Source organism: Scomber scombrus, chromosome 13 (genome assembly GCF_963691925.1).
Source record: "Scomber scombrus chromosome 13, fScoSco1.1, whole genome shotgun sequence".
NCBI lineage: Eukaryota > Metazoa > Chordata > Actinopteri > Scombriformes > Scombridae > Scomber > Scomber scombrus.
The window spans coordinates 26,743,651-26,767,059 of record NC_084982.1 but is presented as its reverse complement, the minus strand read 5'-3'; the positions used below and the strand labels follow the sequence as shown (position 1 = coordinate 26,767,059).

Genomic DNA, 23,409 nt, shown 5'->3' with positions numbered 1-23,409 from the left:
AAGACAGGAACCACTGGTGTAAGGCCCTGTTTACACGACAACGCTCATGGGTGAAAACGACAAAATATTGTATCGGATGTGCCTTTCGTTTAGATGGTGACAGCGTCATCTTAAAAACGCTCCACCGTCGTGTTCCCGTCTAAAGGGTAAAAACGCAAAAGTCTGCATTAAATGCAGCAGAGTTTTTGCTGCGGTCTGAAGCTGTAACATAGGTGACAGACGCTCTTCCATGTGACGTCACGTACCTATCCTTCTGCTGATACCTGTCTGCTGCAGCGGGGCCGACGATGACAGAGGAGAGGGGAGAGAAGTGTAGTCAGAGTTCATCTCGTGAATTGCCATGGCCGTATCTTGACAAGTTTCTGCTGTTTCTAATCAAGTCTGCAGAGAACAATTACACGTTCCGATGCTTAGACTCTGCAACACAAAAACGAAGCTAAGCTGCTCTCAACGAGCAATAACTCCACCTCCTCCTCTGTCCAGACAAAATGGTCAGTTTTTGTTCGCTTCTTAGCCATGTTTTGGTTTTGGTTTTCCATTTCGCGCTACTAGGGAGAGAACTAGAGGGAAGGTTCTACACAGGCGCGCGGACTTTGTGGTGTTGTGTGCATACAACATTGAATTCCACAAACTTTTGCGTCACCGTATGCACGCAGATTTCCGCCAAAAAAACACTTGTCTAAACGCGGAATAAAAAGTGAGAATGCAACGCCACTTTTGCGTTTTCTGTTCAGATCATTTCCGTGTAAACATAGCCTAAGGCACAAATATTCAGTTTCATTCCTAAGAAATAGTCTCTTAGCTGTTTTCATTTAATAAATTGTTGAATCAAGGTTAAGGTCACTTTTACTGTTTCTTTCAGGAGAAAAATGTTCTTGGACAAAAGGAACTGCTGCAACAAGAACATTGCAATAAGAAAAAATCCTTTAAAAAACACAATAAATAAAAAAACACACATGCGGAGATCTCAAGCATACACACACATACTGGAAATCATTCTGCATTGTTTAAAGCTACAGTATGCAGGTTTCTTTCATATTCATATATATATATATATATATATATATATAGCATATTTCAATTAAAGATATATATATATATATATCTTTAATTGAAATATGCTCCAAAGCGTATATTATGTATAAGGCCTCTGTGACCCAGGCACATTAAACAGCCTGCAGTACAGATATATTTCTATCCTTATTTTTATGCAATTATCACACTTCTAACTAATCAGGGGAGGTCAAAGTCAGTGGTGTGATCTCACAGCTGTCAATCAGTATATACAAGCACTTCTAACATACTACAGTATTCAACTTGTACCAAACCTCGAAACTAGAATTAGCTCTCATAATGGTTTGCTTTTGAGTCGAATGTTACAGAATTTGCATATTGTAGCTTTAATATTTTTAATGAAACAACATAACATGCATTAAGAAGTGCTCCTTTAAACAGAAAATGCATTTCAATATACATACAGGATCAGTAAAAGTGGGTACTCCTTGGTTTCATCAAAATCTATTGGCACAGTTAATTCCAGATGAAGTTCTGCAAAAACAAGTCAACAGAATCTGTAGTCAGTAATACATTTCCTGCTACTTTTGTTTCCACAGTAACTCCCACTTTAACATTCAGTTCACAGACAGCATGTACATCTATCCTTCTGACTACATCAAAGCCCAACAGTGCAGCACAGCAGCTTCATAAAAAACAAATGGCTGGGTTAATGAGTCATATCAAACAGACTGGAGAGGTAACACAGAGAACTGCTATTTTTTTAGTTACTGGTTATAATACTTTTGCTTTGCTTTTGATCTTTAAATGCTTTCATATATCTCAGTAGAGAGCCAAAGACAACTGGACTTGCTGTGCAGTCTTGGAAAAAGTGTTTTTGAGGATTCCCCTAAGAAGCCCTAGTTCTGGGTGTTTTTTTCTTCTTTTTTTCCTGAAATGATGAGGCAGTGATGGGTCATTGTGAGAGGTGTTAACTGATGTGAACCAGCGGGGCAAAGACGTCAGGAAAGCACTGTCATTAGAGGATAAGTGAAAGTATCACTTATCAGACCCGATAAAGAGTATGAGAAGTGAAGATGAAACCTTTAAAATGAGTGTCAGAATGTCTTTAAGGCTACAATGCAAGTCCAGTTGCCCTTGACTACGACTACATTTGTAATATAACCCGAAAAAAAGGCAGCTTCCATGAAAATAGTGAAGTAAACGTGGAGTTTTATGTGAAAATTAAGCCTGCAATTTCATTTATGTTTAACTTTGGATCAAATTTGACTTTGTCCTTGCTCAAAAGGCCTTAAATATGTATCACATTGTCTCTAAGATTGAACACAGATCACAGTAGGGAAGTTATATGTTGAGCCATCCCCTCTAATTGAAAACGGACATACCGCTGCATTTCTGATTCCAGGGCTTTCACCTCAAAAAGCTCTGCACCTGTTCACTCAGTTGTGTTCATGCTGAATTTCAAAGTCTGGTTTTTAGCACGCTTGATTGTCCCGTTCACATGCATATATAATGCTGCAGATGTTTTATGTAGAAGGTTGTTAACTGAATGTTAACCATCAACTCCCTGACTGGTACTCATTAACTAAGCAAAGAGACAATGAGTTGGAATAAGTGGTGAACAATGAAGTCAATATGGAGATATTGGTGATGATGAAGATAAAGACCAATCTTAAAGTTATTGTTATAAAAAATTAGGATAATACTGTACTTCAGATGTTTTAATTCATACAATGTGTGTGTGTGTGTGTGTGTGTGTTCCTGTTTTACATAACTGTTTGAATACTTTCTGTCTCAACGGTTTGCTGAGACTGGCAGAAAGAGAGTTCAACTCTATGTGTGATGGGGGAGTCACTTTTTGAACTTCTGTTTGCCTACTGATTAAGGGAATATGTATGCGAACTGTTGAGAGACCGTTGTGATGCTGTCTATGGAAATATCTGTCAGTTATGGGAGGCGACTGAGGCAGCCCAGGTAGAGAACAGCATAAAACCTCTCTGACAACACTAGACAGGGAGCCTTTTCATTTTGTAAATCTGTCTGTTGCAGTGGTAAACGCTCCGCTTGTACAAGCTAAATAAATTCAACTTAAACTTTGATATTTTGAATCCTTTATTATGGGTAAATCATAAATTTCTTATAACAGTTATAACACAGGATTTTTCAGGATTTATGGTACTGTTTGTGGTCTACATTTTTGATCAAAAGCCATTCGGTATATTTAAATATATAAAGTAATTTCTTAGTGGTGGAGTCCACCATTCCTGTGGTAGTTTCTATATGCAGCATGTAATCCAGCCTTAGTGTTTTATATTTTATCCTCAAGGTGTTAAAATGTTGAAGAGGGATGTTGAAAATTGGAGTAACAGATTAATGCATTTAAAGTCTTTTTTATGATTCTAAAAAGTTATAACGCCAGCTTTTTTTAATTTTAATTTTTTTCACAACAATCGTAGTGTAAACAGTAAAAATACAACGTTCACGTTTGATTGGCCAATGCTGCACTCCTGCTGCAACAATGGACTGTGTTCACACTATGTCTGATGGATGGGAAGGACTCGTAAATGTTCATGTCTGACTAGTCAGGAAGGTTGTATGATAACTGAGTTGGTCGTATGATGGTATATTCATAGATGGAGTTGAATTATATTGATTATATTTGGGTTAAATTACATTGGACGATGCACTTTGTCTGATGTGAAGCGTCCATCTTTGCTCGGTTTTCAGGCACTTCCATATTATTAAGCACCAAGTCTGATCTGAACTTTCACGAATGCCATTTACAAGTTGGAAACTCATAATTACGACAACTCCATTGTGACATGAACGTGATCTTAAACCTTGTGTGTTTCCACAAGTAATTACAGGTGTCGCCAAATTAAGCAGGACTTAAATGTTAAGGATTTTAACTTCAAGGACAAAAACTGGTCAATTAATGTAGAATTAGAAAAAGATCATCACAAAACATAACTAAATATTTTGCATATTAATAGAGATGATTTCAATGTCATACCAAAGTTGTTGATTTGCATAGTCCTTTTTTCCCACTTGGGTATTTTCCTGGCAATCAGAGCATGTCTTAATACTGTGTTCTTTTCCAGGGTCTTGTAGTCTGTTTGATGACAGGAGAAGAACAATTACTCGAATAAGAGCAAAATTCCCACTAGCAACAAATACACATCACATAAACTTCATAAAATCATGCATAGCTAATACATGTCAATGTACTGACATGTATTAACCACTGAGCATTTATCAAAATTAACAATAGTCACATTTAAAGTGACACAAGTCAATAGACCATAAGTGCACTTAGATGTTTTGCCAAATCAAGATCAAATTGTATGATGAGTAAAAATGTAAGAGTGGATTAATCAGCACACACCAGTCTGCAGGCCTCGGGGAGAAGAGAATATGATCATTTACCTACTGCAGCGTCCCCAGACTCTGCTCTAAGTGCCTCTGATGCACACTCAACAACATGTTGAGCACTTAAAGCTTTAACCTTAATTGTATCCTCAGGTTCAGCGTATTACAGTCTTAAGTAAAGCTCTGAATTTTACCTGATTTAATTATACTGACTCAATCTCCAAACATTAGTGCACTTTTCATTGACTTTTCATGCACTGAGGGCACAGTCACACTGCAGAAAATTGAACTTCTACCTAAATGATAATAACACATACCTGATGCAGTTGGGCGAAGAGGTATAAAAAGTACATTTATTTGTCTGTGCTTAAGTACTTACTATTCAAATCATTTAGTTTGTGAAGAGTAGTTTTGGGTATTCCAGGACCTGGCAAAAAAAAAAAGTATATATAGCACATTTTATACACAGGGAAACTCAAGAGACATCGCACCTGAAGATGGTAAAGAAGAAAAAAGAAAAGGTGCAAAAAATACAATTATATAAAAGGTGGAATAATAAAATGTGTAGTGGCAAACACAGTGGATATTTGTATCCTTTATTAACCCTCCTGTTTGACTGTTCCTTCTTTCCTTCCTTCCTCCCTCTTTCTTTATTTTTTCCTTTGTTCTTCTCCTCCTTACCTCTTTCTTTGCTCCCTCCTCCTTCCATATTTATTTCCTCACTTCCTTCCATCCTTCCTTCCTTGCTTCCTTCCTTCCTCCCTCCCTCTTTACTCCCTTCCTTCCTTCCTTCCTTCCTCCCTTCCTTCCTTCCTTCCTTCCTCCCTCCCTCCCTCCCTCCCTCCCTCCCTCCCTCCTCCTTTCCTTTCTTTCCTTCCTTCTCTCCTTACTTCCTTCCTCTTTTCCTCCTTACTCCTTTCCTTCCTTCCTTCCTTCCTTCCTTCCTTCCTTCCTTCCTTCCTTCCTTCCTTCCTTCCTTCCTTCCTTCCTTCCTTCCTTCCTTCCTACCCGTCCTTCCTTGACCTGAGGACAACAGGAGGGTTAAAGTAATAAATGCCTGATTGCACCAGCTGTGTGACCTTTTTTAAAGCTTAAAGAAAAGCTTATCGAAAAAAGTCTAGGGATTAGTATCGTAAATCGTATACACACATTATCTCATTCTTGTTACAGTTAATGTTATAATAGACTGGCAACTATAGTCTGATTTCTGAGTTTTCTTCTCCTTCTGTTTTTCCTGTCAGATCTTTCCCATGTGAGTTACATACACTGTATACTAGACTCGTATTCTGAAAAATAAATATTTCAGTGTGTAGCAGCCGTTGTTTTTCACATTCAATACTATGACTCGACTCATCAAACATAGAAGATCAAGATTGAAACCTCTCAAAGGAAAAATCATTACGATACAAAGGTTATTAAATACTACAATTATATTTCTAATAGCTTTTTAGAGACGATATGATTTAAAAATAGAGCTGTGAAAAAGGGTGTGAAGGCAATTGAACTCTCGCAGCTCCTCAACATTTTGTGTTACTGCTGGGTCAGACTGATCACAACATTTTTTAGGAAGCCCTGCCATGAAGGACTCAGTCATGATGCTGCTGTCTTGGGTCATAATGAGATGTTACCTCTGCAGTTGAGAAGGACATGTTGATAGTTAGGGCTGAGCATAGCGTCATAGTAGCTGCACTGTGATTTGAAGAGGGAGCAGGTGAGGCATTCTTTGAGAAATGGATCCACAGTCGAGACCCTGTGTGAGGAGAACAACAAAAGGTGTCTCAAGACTACAGAAATTGCTTTGAGATGATTTCCAATATTTGAGATACAATCTGTTTCCAGCCTGCAGGCAATAGAAAAAAACAAAAAATGTGCCAAAATACAATGTATTAAAATAATAAGTATCAACAAGACTAACTCTGGTTTGCTTACAATATATTTGGTCATTTGTTATATTGATGTTATCATTATGTTATCAATACACAATGTCAATATGGCATGAATAAAACATTCTCTACCCTAATACAGACATAAAAGATATATTTACATTTTTTTTTTTTAATCATACAGATGACTTTTCAAAGACTGGTTTGTCAATTTTAACAAGGCGGGGAGTTCCGGTCCTCTGAAATGAGGCCAACGCAGAAGTAACTTAAAACTGCATTCTATCAAAAGGCCACCAGGGGGCGACCGTTTTGGTGTCAAAAGGACTTCTGTCTTTATACAAGTCAATGGAGAATTCACCAACTTCTCACTTGATTTCTAACCTCAGTAAACGTTTTCAAAATGTGTTTATGGTCTCAATCGCTAGTTTAAAGCCTTCTTCAATGCAGTATGATGTTCATTTGGGACATTTTGGCCTCCCTGATTTTATATTTGACGATAAAGCAGGGTATGCATTAGGGCGTGGCTACGTCGTGATTGACAGGTTGATTGGTTCACAGGTTCAGAAGGGCACCTCTTGCTCCTCCTGATGCCCATATAAGTAGAATCCGTGTTTGTTTTTTTACCCGGCATGCATCTGAAATTTTCAAGATGGCGCTGCTCAGATCCGAAACTATTTGCTTCCAAGCAGCAGTCCACAAACCAATGGGTGACATCACGGATGTTAAGTCCATTTTATATACAGTCTATGATTTTAACCCTTACATACTGTACTGTACTGATACACATTTTTCTATATGGAAAGCTCTGAATTTGATCTGTATTCATAACAAAATTCAAAAATCACCACAATTGCTTTATTCTTAATATTCTATAAAATGTTCTCCTGGACCATAAAATAGTGATTGTGAATGTCTTTTTCCCATAAATAAATATAATACACTCTTCATTAAGGATTAATCAAACATTCAATAATGACTGACGGGGAATTAATGAATGTGAATCAGTGTAGAGACTAATTATAAATGAGAATATGAACAGTATGTAAGGGTTAAAAAATACACTTGTTTACTTTCTTGCTGACACTTAGATGAGAAGATTGAAACCATCCTGATGTCTGTAGAGTGAATATGATGCTTACAGCCAGCAGAAAGTTAGTTTAGCTAATTAAATGCTCTGCTGAGGAGAAACAGGAGTGAAACAAATCTACCTACCATCACCTCTAATGCTAATTTATTGACACATTACATCTAGTTTGTTTAATGCATATAAAAACAAAAGTGTGAAAATGAGATGTCACGGTTTTAACACAAAGGGTTATGTGCTGGACTGTTGCCAGGCAACTAGTGGAGACTCTAGGAAATCACTATTTACTCCTCTGTCCTTCAGCCTGAAACGCTTAGCTAATTGGAAAATTAACAGCTGATTATCTATAAATCCTTTTAGTTATTTTCTCAGCAAAAATGCAAAACATTTTCTGGTTCTGGCTTCTGAAATGTGATGATTTGCTGCTCAGTTTTTTTCCTTGTTGTAAATTAAATATCTTTTAGACTGAAAAAAACTAACAAAACAAATCATTTGAAGACAAGTCATTTTTCACCATTATCTACTTTTATGATATTTTATAGACTATCCACTTCATATATAATAATAATGATTACTATTACGTATCGTATTACACATTCTCTTAAAACAATCCCTTTGATAAATGACGAAGCTTTCTTTCCACACGTTACCTGTACAGTTGCCGTTGTGTTGCACCATCCTCTGTGCTCAGGAAATAACTGGAAAACATAAAATTATTTATTATTATTATTATTATTATTAGTTATTCCAGAGCTATTTTTTTTAATTCTATCATATTGTACGGTGTCAATACTTTAACCTTTGTGTCGTCCTCCCGGGTCGAAGTGACCCCGTCTGTTTTGACTGTTCCTTCTTTCCTCCCTTCCTTCTGTCTGTCCTTCCTCTCTCTTTCTTCCCTTCCTTATTTCCTTTCTCCATCCCCCTTTCTTCCTTCCCTCCCTCCTTCCTTCCTCCTTCCCTCCCTCCTTCTTTCCTTCCCTCCCTCCTTCCTTCCCTTCCTTCTTTCCTCCCTCCCTCCTTCTCTCTTTTTTCCTCCCCCCTACCTTCCTCCCTTCCTTCTTTCCTTTCTTCCTCCTTTCCTCTTTTCCTTTCTCCCTCCCTCCATCCTTCCTTCTTTCCTCCCTCCCGCCTACCTTCCTTCCTTCCTGCTTTCCTCTGTCCGTCCGTCCTTCCTTCTTTCCTTTCCTTCCCTCCCTCCTTCCTTACTCCCTCCTTTCCTTCCTTCTTCCCTCCTCCCTTCCATCCTCCCTACCTCCCTCCCTTCCTTCCTTCTTCCTCCCTTTCTTCCTTGACTCGAGGACAACAGGAGGGTTAAACAAAATCAAACTTACATTGAGTTTGTGCTCTCATCATATGCCAGAATTTGAGAAACCTCCCAGCTTCCTGAGGTCAGGTGGCGGAGGTTGACCTCTTGACCGTCGGACTGAGAAGCACGAGACACAACATAGCAGAGAAAGCATGCAACCATGACCTCACATGCACCTACAGTTTCTTAAAAGGGGTTTTACAAACTTAACCATCCTAACTTTTGCTTTTAAACTTTTGTTCAACTTATTATCTCTGCAGAAATGGAATTAATCGGATACTATACAACACTTTACGCTCCTTAATTTATTCAATGTATTCTTAATTCTCCAGTGTTTTAGGGAATGGAGTAAGGGTATAACTCAAAATGATGAGATTTTAAAATGGAATCGCATGAGCAGTGTGAATAATTGGAAGCCATCTATTGAAGGCAGGACAGATGAAACGAAAAGACTAACTAAAAGACACACACACACACACACACACACACACACACACACACACACACACACACACACACACACACACACACACACACACACACACACACACACACACACCAGAAGAACTTCGATAAAAGTCTGTAATAGTTTTACTTGGTTGGAGATCATGGTGATGTGGTTGAATGTCCCGCGGCCGCCTTGTTGTAAGGGCATAGTGATGAACAATGTTGCGCAATCCTTGGAAAACACTGGTTCTTCATTCTAGGAAAAAAAAAAACACAAACAGAAAGGTTGTTTTCACACTACCATAAAAATTGTTTGCCATCTAGAACACCACGTGCTTAGAATAAAGTAGTAGAAGTACATCAAATAAAGTTATTTGCATTGGATCTGAGGCATTATTCTAATAGTTTCCAATGCAAAAGTATTTTAGGTATTTTAATGTACCTTACATTTTCTATTAGAGACAAGCCTTCATTTCAAATTCCCCTTCTTTCATAAATAAAGTATATTATTTAACAATAAGCTTCACTGTTTTCTGATCTAGTCCAGCTTTAAATTGCTACTGATGTCGTCTACTGTTAAAGGAAACTCAGCTTCATCCATATTAACTAGTTTTTTTTAAAATAATGAATTGAGTATAATGTGTAATTCAAAAGCACTGATTCAAACAGTACAACAATACTCATGTCATACTCACCACTTTGCAGGCGGTGGCTGTTGTTTGAGTTTTTTTTATTCATTAATCACTTCCTATCACTTCTACTTTGCTACGTTTTTTTTTGTTGGGCGAGAATGAATGAAATTAAAAACTCTTCCTGCATTGATGTTTCACAATCAAAGCCTTCTAGTAGCTCAAAGAGTAGCCTATAATCCACCCTTTTCTTCTTTTTTTATGCTTTTAATTAAAAAACATTAGCAGGAAGTGTTGGGTTTCATTGACGGTAGCATAGCAGTGATCAAAATAAAACAAGTCAAAGTGGAAGTGATTAGAGGTTAGAGAGAGAAAGTCAGAGCTGCAGATTAGTGACTGATTCTGTTGTATTTTGCATTAATAGGTGTAGTGCTTTTGAAATATACATGCTGCTGAATTTCCTGTGTGAACCTTTTGAGCAGCAGGTAATTCCACCCAATTAATGTTTTTTGGCTGCCCTTTATTAGTAAATGGCTTCTCTTTGCTCATGTGGCTATTCTTCATGATTGGATTATTATGTCATTAGCAGCTTTTATATGAATATTATAAACACATTGGCCTTTCAGACATAATGAAGCCTTGTTGGACTGAGGCACTCACCTGACGATCAAGCCACTTCTCTGATGTCATCACATGTTTCTAAATTGGAGAGAGCGAGTCAGTCCACAAAACTTCTGCATATTTAAATTAATACAATTATCAACATTATACAAAGGCGTATTGCATTCACTTGAAAAAATGTCCCTCTTTTTCCTGAATTTTTTTAAAATTAAAACAACAGACACTTTCTTTCCCTTTCTTGAGAGCTTGATTTAATGGGAGCAAACGTGGCCCGCTTGTTTAGTTTAATCCAGTTTTACTTTGTTTTGGGTTTGAGACACTGGGAGATACTCGGAAAGCCCATTCAGATCTGCTGGACATGATGTTCCTTCAGGACTAGTCGGACAGATATGGCATGCTCCCCAGATACAAGATGTTTGCATATGAAATGCAGTCAGGCTGGCTACATGGTGACTCAAAAACAAGAGAAATGAACTCATTAATTCAGAAAAACAGAGCTTTTTAAAACATTTTTCAAGTGAATGCAATATGTTACCATGACGATAAGTTTCTTACCTTTGTGCAGCTATCCGTGGTGACGTCACACAGTGAAAGAATCGACATATTTTGAGCTCGATTCACCCAACGCACAGTCAGCTTCTCCTGAGTCACCCATTTCACCAAAGTGATGTAATACTCACTAGGGAAACCAAAGAATAGAGCAATTAACCAATAACAAGCAGCCTGGATCAATATGATTTTATTATTATTATCCAAAATTACTTTAAATTTTACCTCTTTTCAAAACTATCAGGAGGTCTCAGTTCAGTCGTTTGAGAGCTGCCATCCAGAGTGACGACATGGAGTCTGACGGTGGGGTTGATTTGACCCATCTGGATCAAAGACAATGTAGATAATCAATTAAATTCATATTACAACTAAACATGCTACACTTGTTTTCTATTTTTATATATAATGCCGTCATCCTGAACAATGATAATAAGACTTAAACAGAGAATATAATGAGAATATAAAAGAAGCAGAGAGCAAACTATGCTGCAGCCCCGGGGCAAGTCAGTCACTTTCCTTCGCTTAAGCCTTACCTCAGAAATACAGCTCATTAGTCTTCATGACAGCGGAAATCTCCAAAATACAACAAAACCTATCACAGAGATGACAGTATCTATTCTGCACTTATGCTCGCTTATTTAAAAAAATATATATATTATGGCTGCCTTCTCAAATACTTCATTTTCTGATCTTTTGAAGGTAAAATAGCTTATTAGAAAAACTCAATACTGCATCTTACATGACAGGAGCAATAAATGGTAATTACATGAAACTTGCCAATAATAACGCCAAATAAGGGGCTAGTCAATTAGTTTTTTCTTGCTTTCTGTTTATGTATCTATAAAAATGATTAATAATATACAGTACATGTAATAATTGGTGACAGTTCTGTAGAGCCTCATCATTTCCTTGATGATGATTACATATTCAGCAATTGGTAATTAATAATATGCCACAATCCTACTTATGTACAAGCTGCACTGCAACAATACAGCAGCCAAACTGTATCAAACATCCCTTAAAAAAATGACTGTTGATCGACTACCACAAAAAAAAACCCAGCTTTTACAAATAAATACAAGAATGTATCAGAAAAATGTTTCATGTTTCTAACCAAAATTAGATAAGATTTGTAGAAATCAAGCAAGAACATACATTCATAATAAGGATTCACTGATTAATCTGATAAAAAATCTGTTAAATAAATCAGATTTTTCACCTATGGGTGATTTCAGATGGATTATGATAGAAATAATAAACCTTAGAATACATTTTCTGGTTAATGAGTCAATTGCAATAATGTACCAAGAAGATTCTGGTTCATCACATACAGTACAGTGCTGACATACATATTATGTTATACTGTATGCAAAAACAGTCAGTGCAGAAAATTGCAGTTCTCTCATTCTTTTTAATTAAACTTATAATTTATAGGCTATTATCTATAATTACATTTCTAAATGAAAGAGTATTCTATTTACTGTTCAAAATATCTCTGAAATACTGCTGCCTCCTTGAATTTGAGAGACATTTCCCCCAAAATACTTTCTTAGTTCATGTGTTTATGTAAAAATCAGCCAGTTTGATTTGATGTCTCAACAATTATCGGCTGGTTTGGCTTGCAGATATTCATTTTTCCTAAGGATGAATTGTAATAATGTTCGGTGATCCCCTCATCAGGTCAAAACTAATGTCCTCATTACTACCAGCTTCAGCTGTACTTTAGGTTTCATGCTAATTAGCAGATTGCTAAACTAAGATGGTATAAAGTAGTAAACTTTAACCTCACAGAGCTGTAGATCCTGCAGAAGCTTTAATATTAGCACAGTTTCTCCCTGTCAATCTGGATATTGCAGTGATGGTAAAACGTACAGTAGTGTGTATTGTCTAGGGTATTCTCTTTACTGCGTATTGACTCACAGATGACACATCCACTCAAATTTATCCCCATGACACCCAATATGTATCTCATAAGGCAATTAAATCCCTGCTTCATTCAGAGGTTGTAGTGTTACAGCAGTGACCCCAATCAGTGATATACAGTGTCTGTGTGTGTGTGTGTGTGTGTGTGTGTGTGTGTGTGTGTGTGTGTGTGTGTGTGTGTGTGTGTGTGTGTGTGTGTGTGTGTGTGTGTGTGTGTAGATTTTTTTATACGCTGTGTAGGCAAGGCTACGATCAAGCACAGTGCTTCATTAATTTGATTATTTCCTATGAAGCCCCAACCCCCCCTCCCCCATATATAAGTCTGAACCAACAAATGACCCTCCTATTACTCATTTTTATACAAACCCATCTTCCATCTTCTAGGTATTTGATGCTGTAACTATTCCACACCAATGGATGGGAACTAAAGCATGTCACATTCCTTCTCCCTCCCAGTGCCACAGATCTTTACAACTACCCTTCTTCAAAATGGAGCAAGTCAGCGTTAACATGAATTAAACAAGAAAAAGATTGACTAACCTTCCTGGTTAAGCTACAGCTGCAGATGTATTATTCAGAGCACTGGTTTGATATAATGAAGGCGCAATAAAGGGAGGTGCATCCCATTGCAGGTTACAATAGATTCAGGTAGTAGGAAGTAGTATCAAGATGCATGTTAGGAATAGACTTATTACAACAGGAGAACGTAATTTTTTGTTACTGTTATAGTGAGACAGCTTTTAATGGGATCAGTGATCGATCAAGGCTGACCGGAAGATTTCTGGGTTATGATTTAGGGTTCAAAGTGCAATATTAAGATTAAGATTAAGATTATTTATATCCAAGAGGGAAATTGTGCAAAAAAATACACAATAAAAACAAAAACACACAGAAAGAAAGAGAAACAACATGATGATAGACACAAACTACACAGCACCATACTGCAATGCTTATGATATAAAAAGATTCAAAGTTGTGCTGCATCGTGTGTGTGTGTGTGTGTGTGTGTGTGTGTGTGTGTGTGTGTGTGTGTGTGTGTGTGTGTGTGTGTGTGTGTGTGTGTGTGTGTGTGTGTGTGTGTGTGTGTGTGTGTGTCTGCGTTAGAGAGTGCAATGGCTGACAGGATAAAGGAATTTCTTGCTCTGTTACTTTTGCAACCGCAACCCAGAGACGTTACCTCGATAAGAGTGTCTGAAGGTTTTCAATTTTTGAGAGGGCACGTGTTTTGTAGATGTCACTAAGATTATCTTTCTTAGCACCTTTTATTTCGCTGGCAAAATTCACAACACCTCGGGGCACTTTAATCATCATCATGCCAACAGAAGAAGCAGAACGTCATAACAGTCTCAATAAAAGACCGATCTAAAAAAAAGAAGAAAATCAGTCAATTTACTAAAAAAGTTGATAATTAAAATCACTAAATCCCACCTTTGGATAAGGGTACTCCGTCCCCCTGGGGTATAGAGAGCCTGTGAAGCGGGGCAGGAACATGTTAGGGACCAGGGAGTCATTGATGGTGAGGTAGGCAAGTCTGGAGCTGTCAGGTGACCACCAGTGAGCCACTTGAGTGTGCAACACCTCCTCTGGAAAACCAAGAGAGAACAAATCACAAAATATGGACTCAAGCTCATTAATTGCAATATTTAATTTACATTTTTATTCTCAAATTCATTTCAGTTTGTAGTTAGGACATATGAAGAGTCAATATGTAAAGTAATGGCCGGTTAAGTGAATAATGGATGGATGGGTTGTTGGATGTTTAGCTGGTTGATTGATTTATGAAAATAATATGTACTGCTCAGAATGTGATGTGCACAATGTGTGAAGTGAAAACATGACCCATAATGAACCTAACATACAGCAACCATCACAAAATACACTTTTAAATGATACATTACAAGAGCTGGTATGAACATATAATAGTGTAATTTGTATTACACATAAGTTTCATACAGACAAGACTCACAGCAGAGCAAGGACACTGCCTTTTAAAATGATACGTTGTCAGGTCTGATATGAATTGGCACAAGTAGAGCGTTTCTTCCAAAGACTGTTAAATGTGTTTCATGACCTACCACCTCCTCAGTTAATGTTTGCTTAGGTCAAGCAAACTCAAACTACTTGGTAAAGCTCACAGGCAGGTAATAGTCAAAGCCAGGGCCGCTAGATGTCCTTGTCAAGTAAACATACATTTAGCTTGTAGAATACATGTGAGCAAAATGTCAAATGCTTTGTTTCTTTACAGAATGTCAGATACTGAATACTTCTTTTCAACCGCATTCATTCTGTGAGCTTTTTCTTACCCTCATACAGCCAATCTGCGATGCCATTGAAAATGATTCCCTCCTGTCCAGAAGACGTGAGCCTCCATGAGCTGCTCTGAACATCCGTTTGGTAGTAAATGTTGTTTTCAAATATGTATATCTGTGATGTGAAAGAAAATAGAAGCTTTGATTTTAAAATAAAGCCACCAATCGTAATAAGTATTAGAGCGTATGCAGTTACTTCCATAAGAACATGTTCACGTCTACACACTACAAAGCAACACTGATAGATAATATTAGCATGTTCTCACATTTCCACTTGTATTATAAGTGCAGGTGCATTTAAACATTGCATATAGACATTTGCATTTTCTGCAACCTACAAGACTTGTCACACTGCTCTTGAAATGACAGCACTAGTATTATTATTAAATGACTGAGGTTATACAAATTGAGAAATCCTTGCCAACAGGTTGCACATGCTAACATGATAGTTGATAAAACATACTGTGGAGTGGCTCCTCATATGCAGAGAGTGCTCATGAGTAATGAACACTGCTACTGTCAGTAATGGTGTGAAACACTGCTGTAGGGCTTCTGGGAGAACAGGTTCCTCTGAGGAAACATATAAATACTGAGGAAATGAGATAAATATGCTATCAAATGGTTAATTACTTTCAGTGTCTACACTGCAGGAAATAATGGACTAATTATTCAGAGCAATTATTCAGAGAGGATGCTATGAATTCAATGAATTATACATAACATAATGATATTAAATTAAATATTGATTTTCACCTTTCTGCATGCAGCAGGTCCTCTCCATTGTAAATGACAAGACTCATAATTGAATTTAAGCTGCAGTTGATTAGGGCTGCAATTATTTTTATTGATCTGATAATCTGCTTTCTATTCATTCTTTTTTTCTTTTTTTTTTTTTCAGTCTATAAAATGTCAACCCCCAACAAACAACAGCCCAAAATCTGCAGATGTTCATTTACAGTTATGTGCAACAGAGAAAAGCACAGCTGGGCTAATTATTAAATGTTTTTGCAATTTTTTTTTTTTAATCAACCAACAAACTGAACAAACTGAACCATTATAAATATTTCCTGCATGTATGCAAATGTGAATCAAAGTTTTGAAATCTGTGATGTGACTGAAAGACCTTTAAAACTGAGGATAATCTTTTATAAGATATTAAGCATTTCTTTTGATTGATTGTGCATTTTCATTATTTGAAACTGTGCCCATACACAGACAGTATATTATATATAAAGCACCTTTTTTTCAACTCAGTGCTGTAGAAAATCTAATATTTATTGAGTCAAGAATTATTTCCAAGATGTTTATTTCATCCGTTGATGAAGAGATGCATACTGTATTAGTATTGTTGATTTTCTCGGTGGAATCGCCCACTGCAGACTGTGAATATAATAAAGACTCAGTAGGTAATACACTGTGGTAAGTTGTATTCAAGTCATTATGTTGTTGTTTACTGGCTTGCTTTGGTAATTAAGAGAAAATATTTAAATCAACTCAGTCATAACACAATACAACATTTTATTCCAGTGTTAAATTATTCACAACTGTTTAATAAAGTAAATGAAGGAAAATTCATCCCAACCCTCTGCTGTTCTTACCAGCTGCTGACCATGAACGCCCCATGAAGCAAACTGCAGGACTGAATCTGACACCTCTGGAGGATTCAGCTCTCGGACCTCTCTGGTGCAAGAACATTGAAAAAGTAAAACGCATCAGACCAGCAAGCTTTTACATTAACTTTCAAATCTCAGAACAGACACAAAAACTGTAAATAAGTAAGTAAGTAAGTATGGCAATAACAAGTAATTCTTAGTTAGCATCTTAAGGGCCTGTAACTACTAACATGCTGTGAACTCTTTGACATCTTTTATATATAATGGCATGGTGGTGTAATAGATATCATGCAAATCTTAAAATATTTTGTTCAAGTTGCATGTCACAGATCTGGTTACAGGACCATGAAATTAAAAAAAGAAGCTGTTTCATCAGGAAAGGTTTTTTTTTTTTTTTTTTAAATCAATTTTTCTTTTTGTTTACTCACCTTGTGTACAAGTTGTAGATCAGGTATGATGCCAAGAAAGAGTGCTGGTAGACCTAAAAAAAGCAAAACACAAGGAAAACAAGATCAAGTTAACCTTTAATAAATACATTAATTATCAGTGTTTGTACAATACGCAAAACGTACAAATCAAACATTCTTAGAGTTTTTTAGTGATTATATTTTGTGATTTATGTCAGATAAAAAAGATACAATTTGATCACAAATGAAGTAAAAGTGCAAATTGACTCTCATCAATGAATGAATAAATACTTTGGCATCTTGCATGAGTTAGAAGAGCATTCAGTTTCATCTGTTCACATTACAAAGCTAGCTCTGTAGCTCTGGGCGTATTTAGTTCAATGTATTTAGAAATTACTGTTATTTCCATATTATAATACTATGTGTGTATTTAACATGTGTAGCAATGGAAACATGTTGTGTGGAGAGCAGTGCACATGAAGGTAAGATTTGCAGTATATCAAAAGTTCTACTTTCATAGTGAAGTTAATGGCTTCATATATGCATAAATACTATGAAGAGTATTTAAAGAAAACTCATATTTCATAAGTATTCTAGTCCTGAGACTGCTGTAAGCATTGTACATTTAAAATTATAATATTATGCTATATTATGTGCTGGAGCAGCAGGTTGAGGGTAGCGAACGCCAACAGGTCAACAAACTTAACCTCCGAGGTCAGTGACATTGTGGGGGAGGAACTGGACTCTATGGTGTTACTGTCAGAGAAGAGGATGCTGTCCAAGTTATAAATGTCATCTTAGACAATGTCAAGCACCGCAGTAAATTCAATGCAAGACTCATTCTACTAAGATGCACCACAGGAAGTCATTCCTGCCTGTGGCCATCAAACTTTGCGGCTTCATAACTCAATAATGTATTATAATTTATATTTTCAATTGTGTGATAATGACTTAACAGTACAATAATGTGTGCAATAATTCATTGTGCAATACTTGGGTGTATATTTATATTCTATTAATAATATTTATACTGTATATTTAAACTAATATTTCTTATTTACACTATTCTTGCATTTTACCATTTATAGATCCCATTTCTCATAATAACAATGATAATAATTGTTATTTTTATCATTGCTATTGTTAGTGTTATACAGTATGATGCACATATTTTACATATCAATATTATTTTCCTTATGTTTCTATTGCAATTATAGGTAATATTTTACAAAAAGATATACAACACTTGCCAGGGAACAAATGAGGAATGAATGAGTTAGTTCTTGATTCATTCCTTTGTTACTACTCAACATTCAAACATTTATATATTGTGGAATAATGCACATATTTTTACATATGTATCATTTTTCTTTTAAAGTTTCTATACTTATATTCTTATAAGCCTGTGTATTTATATTCTGGAGTGTGAGCAACTGTTATTTGACCCAATTTCCCCTCAGAGATCCATAAAGTTTTTATCATTCTGAGACAAGAATATAAACATACACCTAGTCAGTGCTTAGTAACATCCCCTCAGGCACATATCACAGCTTGCAAACACTTTTTGTAGCCAGCTAAAAGTCTTCCGGTTCTTGTATTTGAGATTTTCACCCATCATTCCTGGCAAACGGCTTCTAGTTCTGCAATATTCTTGGGTCGTGTTGCATGCATAGCTCGTTTAGGATCTTCCCACAGATGTTCAATTATGTTTAAGTCTGGAGGACCGTGAGGGACATTTCAAAACCTTCAGCTTGTGTCTCTTGAGGTAGTCTATGGTGGATTTTGAGGTATGCTAAGAATCATTATCCCCTTGGAGAAGCCATCATCTTTTCTGCTTCAGCTTTTTTACAGATGGCATATTGTTTGCCTCCAGAATTTGCTGGTATTCAGTTGAATCCATTCTTCCCTTCACCAATGCAGTGTTGCCCGTGTCACTGGCTGCAACACAATCCCAAAGAATAATAGATCCACCCACATGCTTTAAAGTTGGCAAGGTGCTCTGTTCATAAAATGCTGCTCAATTCTTTTTTTTCTTCAAACATACCTTTGCCAAAGAGTTCTCTTTTAAATTCATCAGTCCACAATGTTTATTTCCTCAACACATCAGGCTTCTGTAGATGTTTTGTTGCAGACTTTAGACGTTGGATTTTATGATGAGGACACGGGTAAGGTTTTCTTCTACTGACTCTTCCATGAGGTCTTTTGTGTAATGGTGCGCCATGACTCATGAGTCTAATAAATCTTCCTGCACATTTTTTGTAGTTAAATGAGGTTTTTGATTTGCCTTTCTGATCAGCATTGGAGCAGTTCTGAGAGTTTTCTTGATCCTCCAGACCTCCACAGGTGCCCTAAACGGCCATCTCTTAATTACATTTCACAGCGTGGAAACTGCAAGATGACGACGCTTGTCTGTCATCTTGTAGCTTTCCTATGCATTGGGGGCATCAATAACTTTGATTTTCAGAGTCTTAGAGGAACCCATGGTTGCTGAGTGTTCGTACAAGGATTGAAGAGTCAGAGTATTTGTAAAGCTTTGAAATTGGCACTAGCTGACTCCTCTAATGACAATTGTTGACATGCCTCAGGAATAATGAGCTGATTAAGGCCTGAGACGTTGTAAAACATAATCTGAGACGTTCATTTGTGTGTGTGTGTGTGTTCATAAAGTCCCAGAGTTCTGATGGCTGGCAGATAGAAGATTTCTCAGAACCTGTTGGATCTGGCGCTGCTGCTGAAGAAGAGAGTCTGTAGCTGGGTTGCAATCCTCGATGATTCTTTCAGTTTTCCCTCATGCTCCTCTCCTCTTGTTGTGGACTTCCTTGGAGCTGCTACGATACCAGGCCGTGATGCAGCCAGAGAGGATAGTGAATCTGTAAAAGCAAGAGTATCCTCCTGTCCATGTCGAACCTCTTCAGTCTACGAAGAAGACTTTGCATCCTCACCACTGATTTAGTATGAGTTGAAGACTTCAGGTACTCTGATTCGGACCCTGAGGAACTCGAATCTGTTGACAGTATGATTATGATAAAGCTGTTCACCACAGGATTAAGATGGTGCGTCCTGTAGCCTCCTGAAATCTAACACCATCTACTAGGTCTTGTAGATGTTCAGAAGGAAGATACTATGATGTCAAAGTTCTTATCTCCACTCTGTAGGCCGACTCATCACTGACGATGGCGATGTCATCCGCAAACTTTATGACGGTGTTGATGATGAAGAGAGCAACAAACAAGTGCATCGTCGTGTTAAAATGAAATGTTAACAATTTGCACTCTGCGGTGCTACATAATAAACTACTACTTCCCCACTTTTGAGCTTCCAATAATTTCCTTTGCTGGAAATGTGATGCAATGATCACATAATATCCACTCACAAAGCTTCTGTTGTATGATTCATTGAGATTATGGTTCAATACCTGAGTGTCTCTGCATGCCAAACAGCTGGCGTATTAGCATAACAATATTACAGTAAGCTCACTCCAGATAAACACTGCAGGGCCACTTCAGTCCTCTAAACAAAAGATCAATTGTGCATGATATGCACTGCCTGGCTGATGTACTCTGCACGCTGCCTTCACTCCTAATTTGGACTTTCCTCTTCACCACACAATGGAAAATTCTCCAGCAAGGAAACAATGAAATGAAATAGTGACCTGACTCCTCTACTTCCACCCCTTCAAAAAATATGTCAATAGTATTCAGCAGACACCACTCACAGGTGACAGCTTCGTGATGACTCCTTGATAAAGCTGTCAGTGATGGGTGACACATTTGAAGGGAGGGTGTTTGGTGATGTGGAGAGAGTAACAGACTGTTTTAAAACAGCAGGGGTGTGCTTGATTGTGGCATTCTCAGCACACTGCGTTACACAGCACTTATAAATAATCCCTCAATTTTGTTTTATCCATTTTAAAATACCAAATGGGTGGTATTTGCCACATTCTCACAATGGTACCAGGTGGCATTTAAATTTAAATACATGATGCTTGGTGCTTATGCTGTTAACCTCACTTATCACATGACAGTTAAAACAAATACTAAGAATCTGTGAATGTGGTTCAAACATGGTGTTGGAAGACGCGAGTAAAAACAATGAAATATATGTCTACGGAAATGAAAAAAACACACATGGATTATGTTCTAAATGTCACAAACTATAGAGGAGTGCAGTGACATTTCCCTTAATATTTTAGGCATTGAATCTTGGAAGGAGCTTTAAGAAACAAACATACTGTTTATTAGAAATTTCAAGTATTATTCGAACTGTAGAAAAACAAATTAAAACCCTTCAAAAATTGGTTTTGATATTTTAGCATCACTGAGCAGAATGAAGCATGTGCTGAGTTTGTTTCACATTCATCTACTAAAAGAAGAAAGTTTTAGTTTGGAGCCAATCATGACCCGGTATTCACCTGGAAACTTGAACCCTCCAGTGCACAGAACCATTTTCAGACAGTTTGTTTGTTACAGAAAAAAAAAAGGCAAAGAGGCTCAGGCCAAGCACTCCTAAAATGCACTCAGTCTAAATTTGTTCCAATTATTTGTCTGTTGCCCTCAGTAAACCAGACAGTTGTTGTTTTAAACACAAGTTGAAGGAAAATACTGTTCCTTAAATGTGTAATCATGAACTAAATCTGAAAAGTACTGCGTAGAAGCTTTTTTTGGGTTCGATACCATAGATGGAAAAATATGGATCAAGGTAAGGCTGTTTTCTGTCTTTTAAATACGACTGGCCTGAATATTACCTCAACAAGAGATCTGATGTTAAGGGTTTCATTTTAACTTTGGTAGGGACATTTTCTGTCAGCTGGCCATAAATAAACACTATGCATGTGCATTATCTGCTTTTCTCTCTTTTCTTTTTCATATACACACATACATATACACATATACTGCAGCAGCTTGACTATTCAAAACACAAACAAAAAACCAACTATATTGACTATGAATTTGCTAATATAACTTGTCTAAAACAGGACTTGCATCACAATTTTCTCTGACTTTAAACTGATATTTACATTTAATTTCATTATGAGAGATTGAGACAAAAACGTACATTTAAAAATTGACAATAGATTTTTACAATGAATGTTACAAGACAATACATGTATAGTGACATGTAGGTAATATGCTGCTATCTTCAAACTTCACCTGAGATTCTGTATCTATGTTTTTAATGTGTGTTCAGACTAGCGGTCACAAAGCAACAGTCTATAAGTCATTTTCGATGGGAGACGGTGACATGAAGCTACGAGCTGACACCCAACACTTGCCACTGTGTGATGCGCTACAAATCAAATTTGAGGTGGCCTCAACCTTTTTTGTTAGCGCTCCAGTGATGCAGTGAAGTGTCAACCAGTCACAGGATTTTTATTTCACCACCTTTCCACTTTCCCCACAATTCCTGTTCATTTCCATCTAAAAAAAAAGGAAGAAAAGCTGACTCTTAATGTTATTGAGTTCCTTGTGCAATTTAACCTTTTTCACTTACTTACACTTACTCACTCCTCACTCACTTATTTTACACTTACTTTGACAAAAAAATAAAATAAATGCATTGTGTGGCAGTTAGTTTATGTTATTTAAGAATTTAAACAGAAAGCTCTTTTAGATTTTACACCAACGAGCACAACACAGCTTTAACATTGTGACAGATCTTGATCAGCGTGGGGGAATTTACTTGTGCTACCATACAGTGTGTTTAGTGATGTTATGCCTATGAGGTCTATTTAAGATTTATATAACATGGAATGAACAAACCTTGTCCTTGGTTTTGAGCATTAGCTTTTTGAAAAGAGATGGGAGCCACTTTCAAGCTTCCCCAATGCCAGTCTTTGATATGAAAGTAGACAGAGTCTTTCTGTTAGGCAGAAAAGATGTCACCCTGACCTGATCGTCCGTGTGATGCTTTTCTCCATGGCAGCATGCTAGTAATAAAGAAGTGCGAATGTAAACAAATCTGAGAGCAAGACTTTGTTGCTTCATGGTTCATCGCCACCGCATTTATTCATCAATCGTTTTGTAAAGTCCTGAGATGTTTGAGAGTCTTTAATTGACCATAAAATAATTTCAAAGCAAGAAAAATGTGAATTCAGCTGCAATAATCAGCAGCTCACTTTGAGATCTGCAGAGATGGCTATACCAACTGTACAAAAAAACCCAGAATAAGACCTGTGGAAACCTTTGACGCAGAGGCAGTATGATTATGATAAATTCATAAGACAACGTGAGACAGTGGTGCAGGGGCAGGCCATTA

General features: G+C 37.0%; 1 protein-coding gene across 1 annotated transcript in view; it reads right to left on the bottom strand.

Annotated features, from left to right (window-relative positions):
* Positions 1-23,409, bottom strand: part of LOC133992652 (inactive dipeptidyl peptidase 10-like) — a 56,581-nt gene that overhangs the window by 5,712 nt on the left and 27,460 nt on the right. The window contains exons 6-19 of the mRNA XM_062431337.1: positions 17,176-17,228; positions 16,733-16,814; positions 15,129-15,249; positions 14,254-14,408; positions 11,128-11,225; positions 10,909-11,032; positions 10,393-10,431; positions 9,252-9,359; positions 8,682-8,773; positions 8,001-8,048; positions 6,012-6,133; positions 4,763-4,810; positions 4,028-4,126; positions 1,479-1,548 (exon numbers count right to left, since the gene is read on the bottom strand). Of these exons, the coding sequence (XP_062287321.1) occupies positions 1,479-1,548; positions 4,028-4,126; positions 4,763-4,810; positions 6,012-6,133; positions 8,001-8,048; positions 8,682-8,773; positions 9,252-9,359; positions 10,393-10,431; positions 10,909-11,032; positions 11,128-11,225; positions 14,254-14,408; positions 15,129-15,249; positions 16,733-16,814; positions 17,176-17,228 (1,259 nt within the window). The remainder of the gene's footprint in view (positions 1-1,478; positions 1,549-4,027; positions 4,127-4,762; positions 4,811-6,011; positions 6,134-8,000; positions 8,049-8,681; positions 8,774-9,251; positions 9,360-10,392; positions 10,432-10,908; positions 11,033-11,127; positions 11,226-14,253; positions 14,409-15,128; positions 15,250-16,732; positions 16,815-17,175; positions 17,229-23,409) is intronic.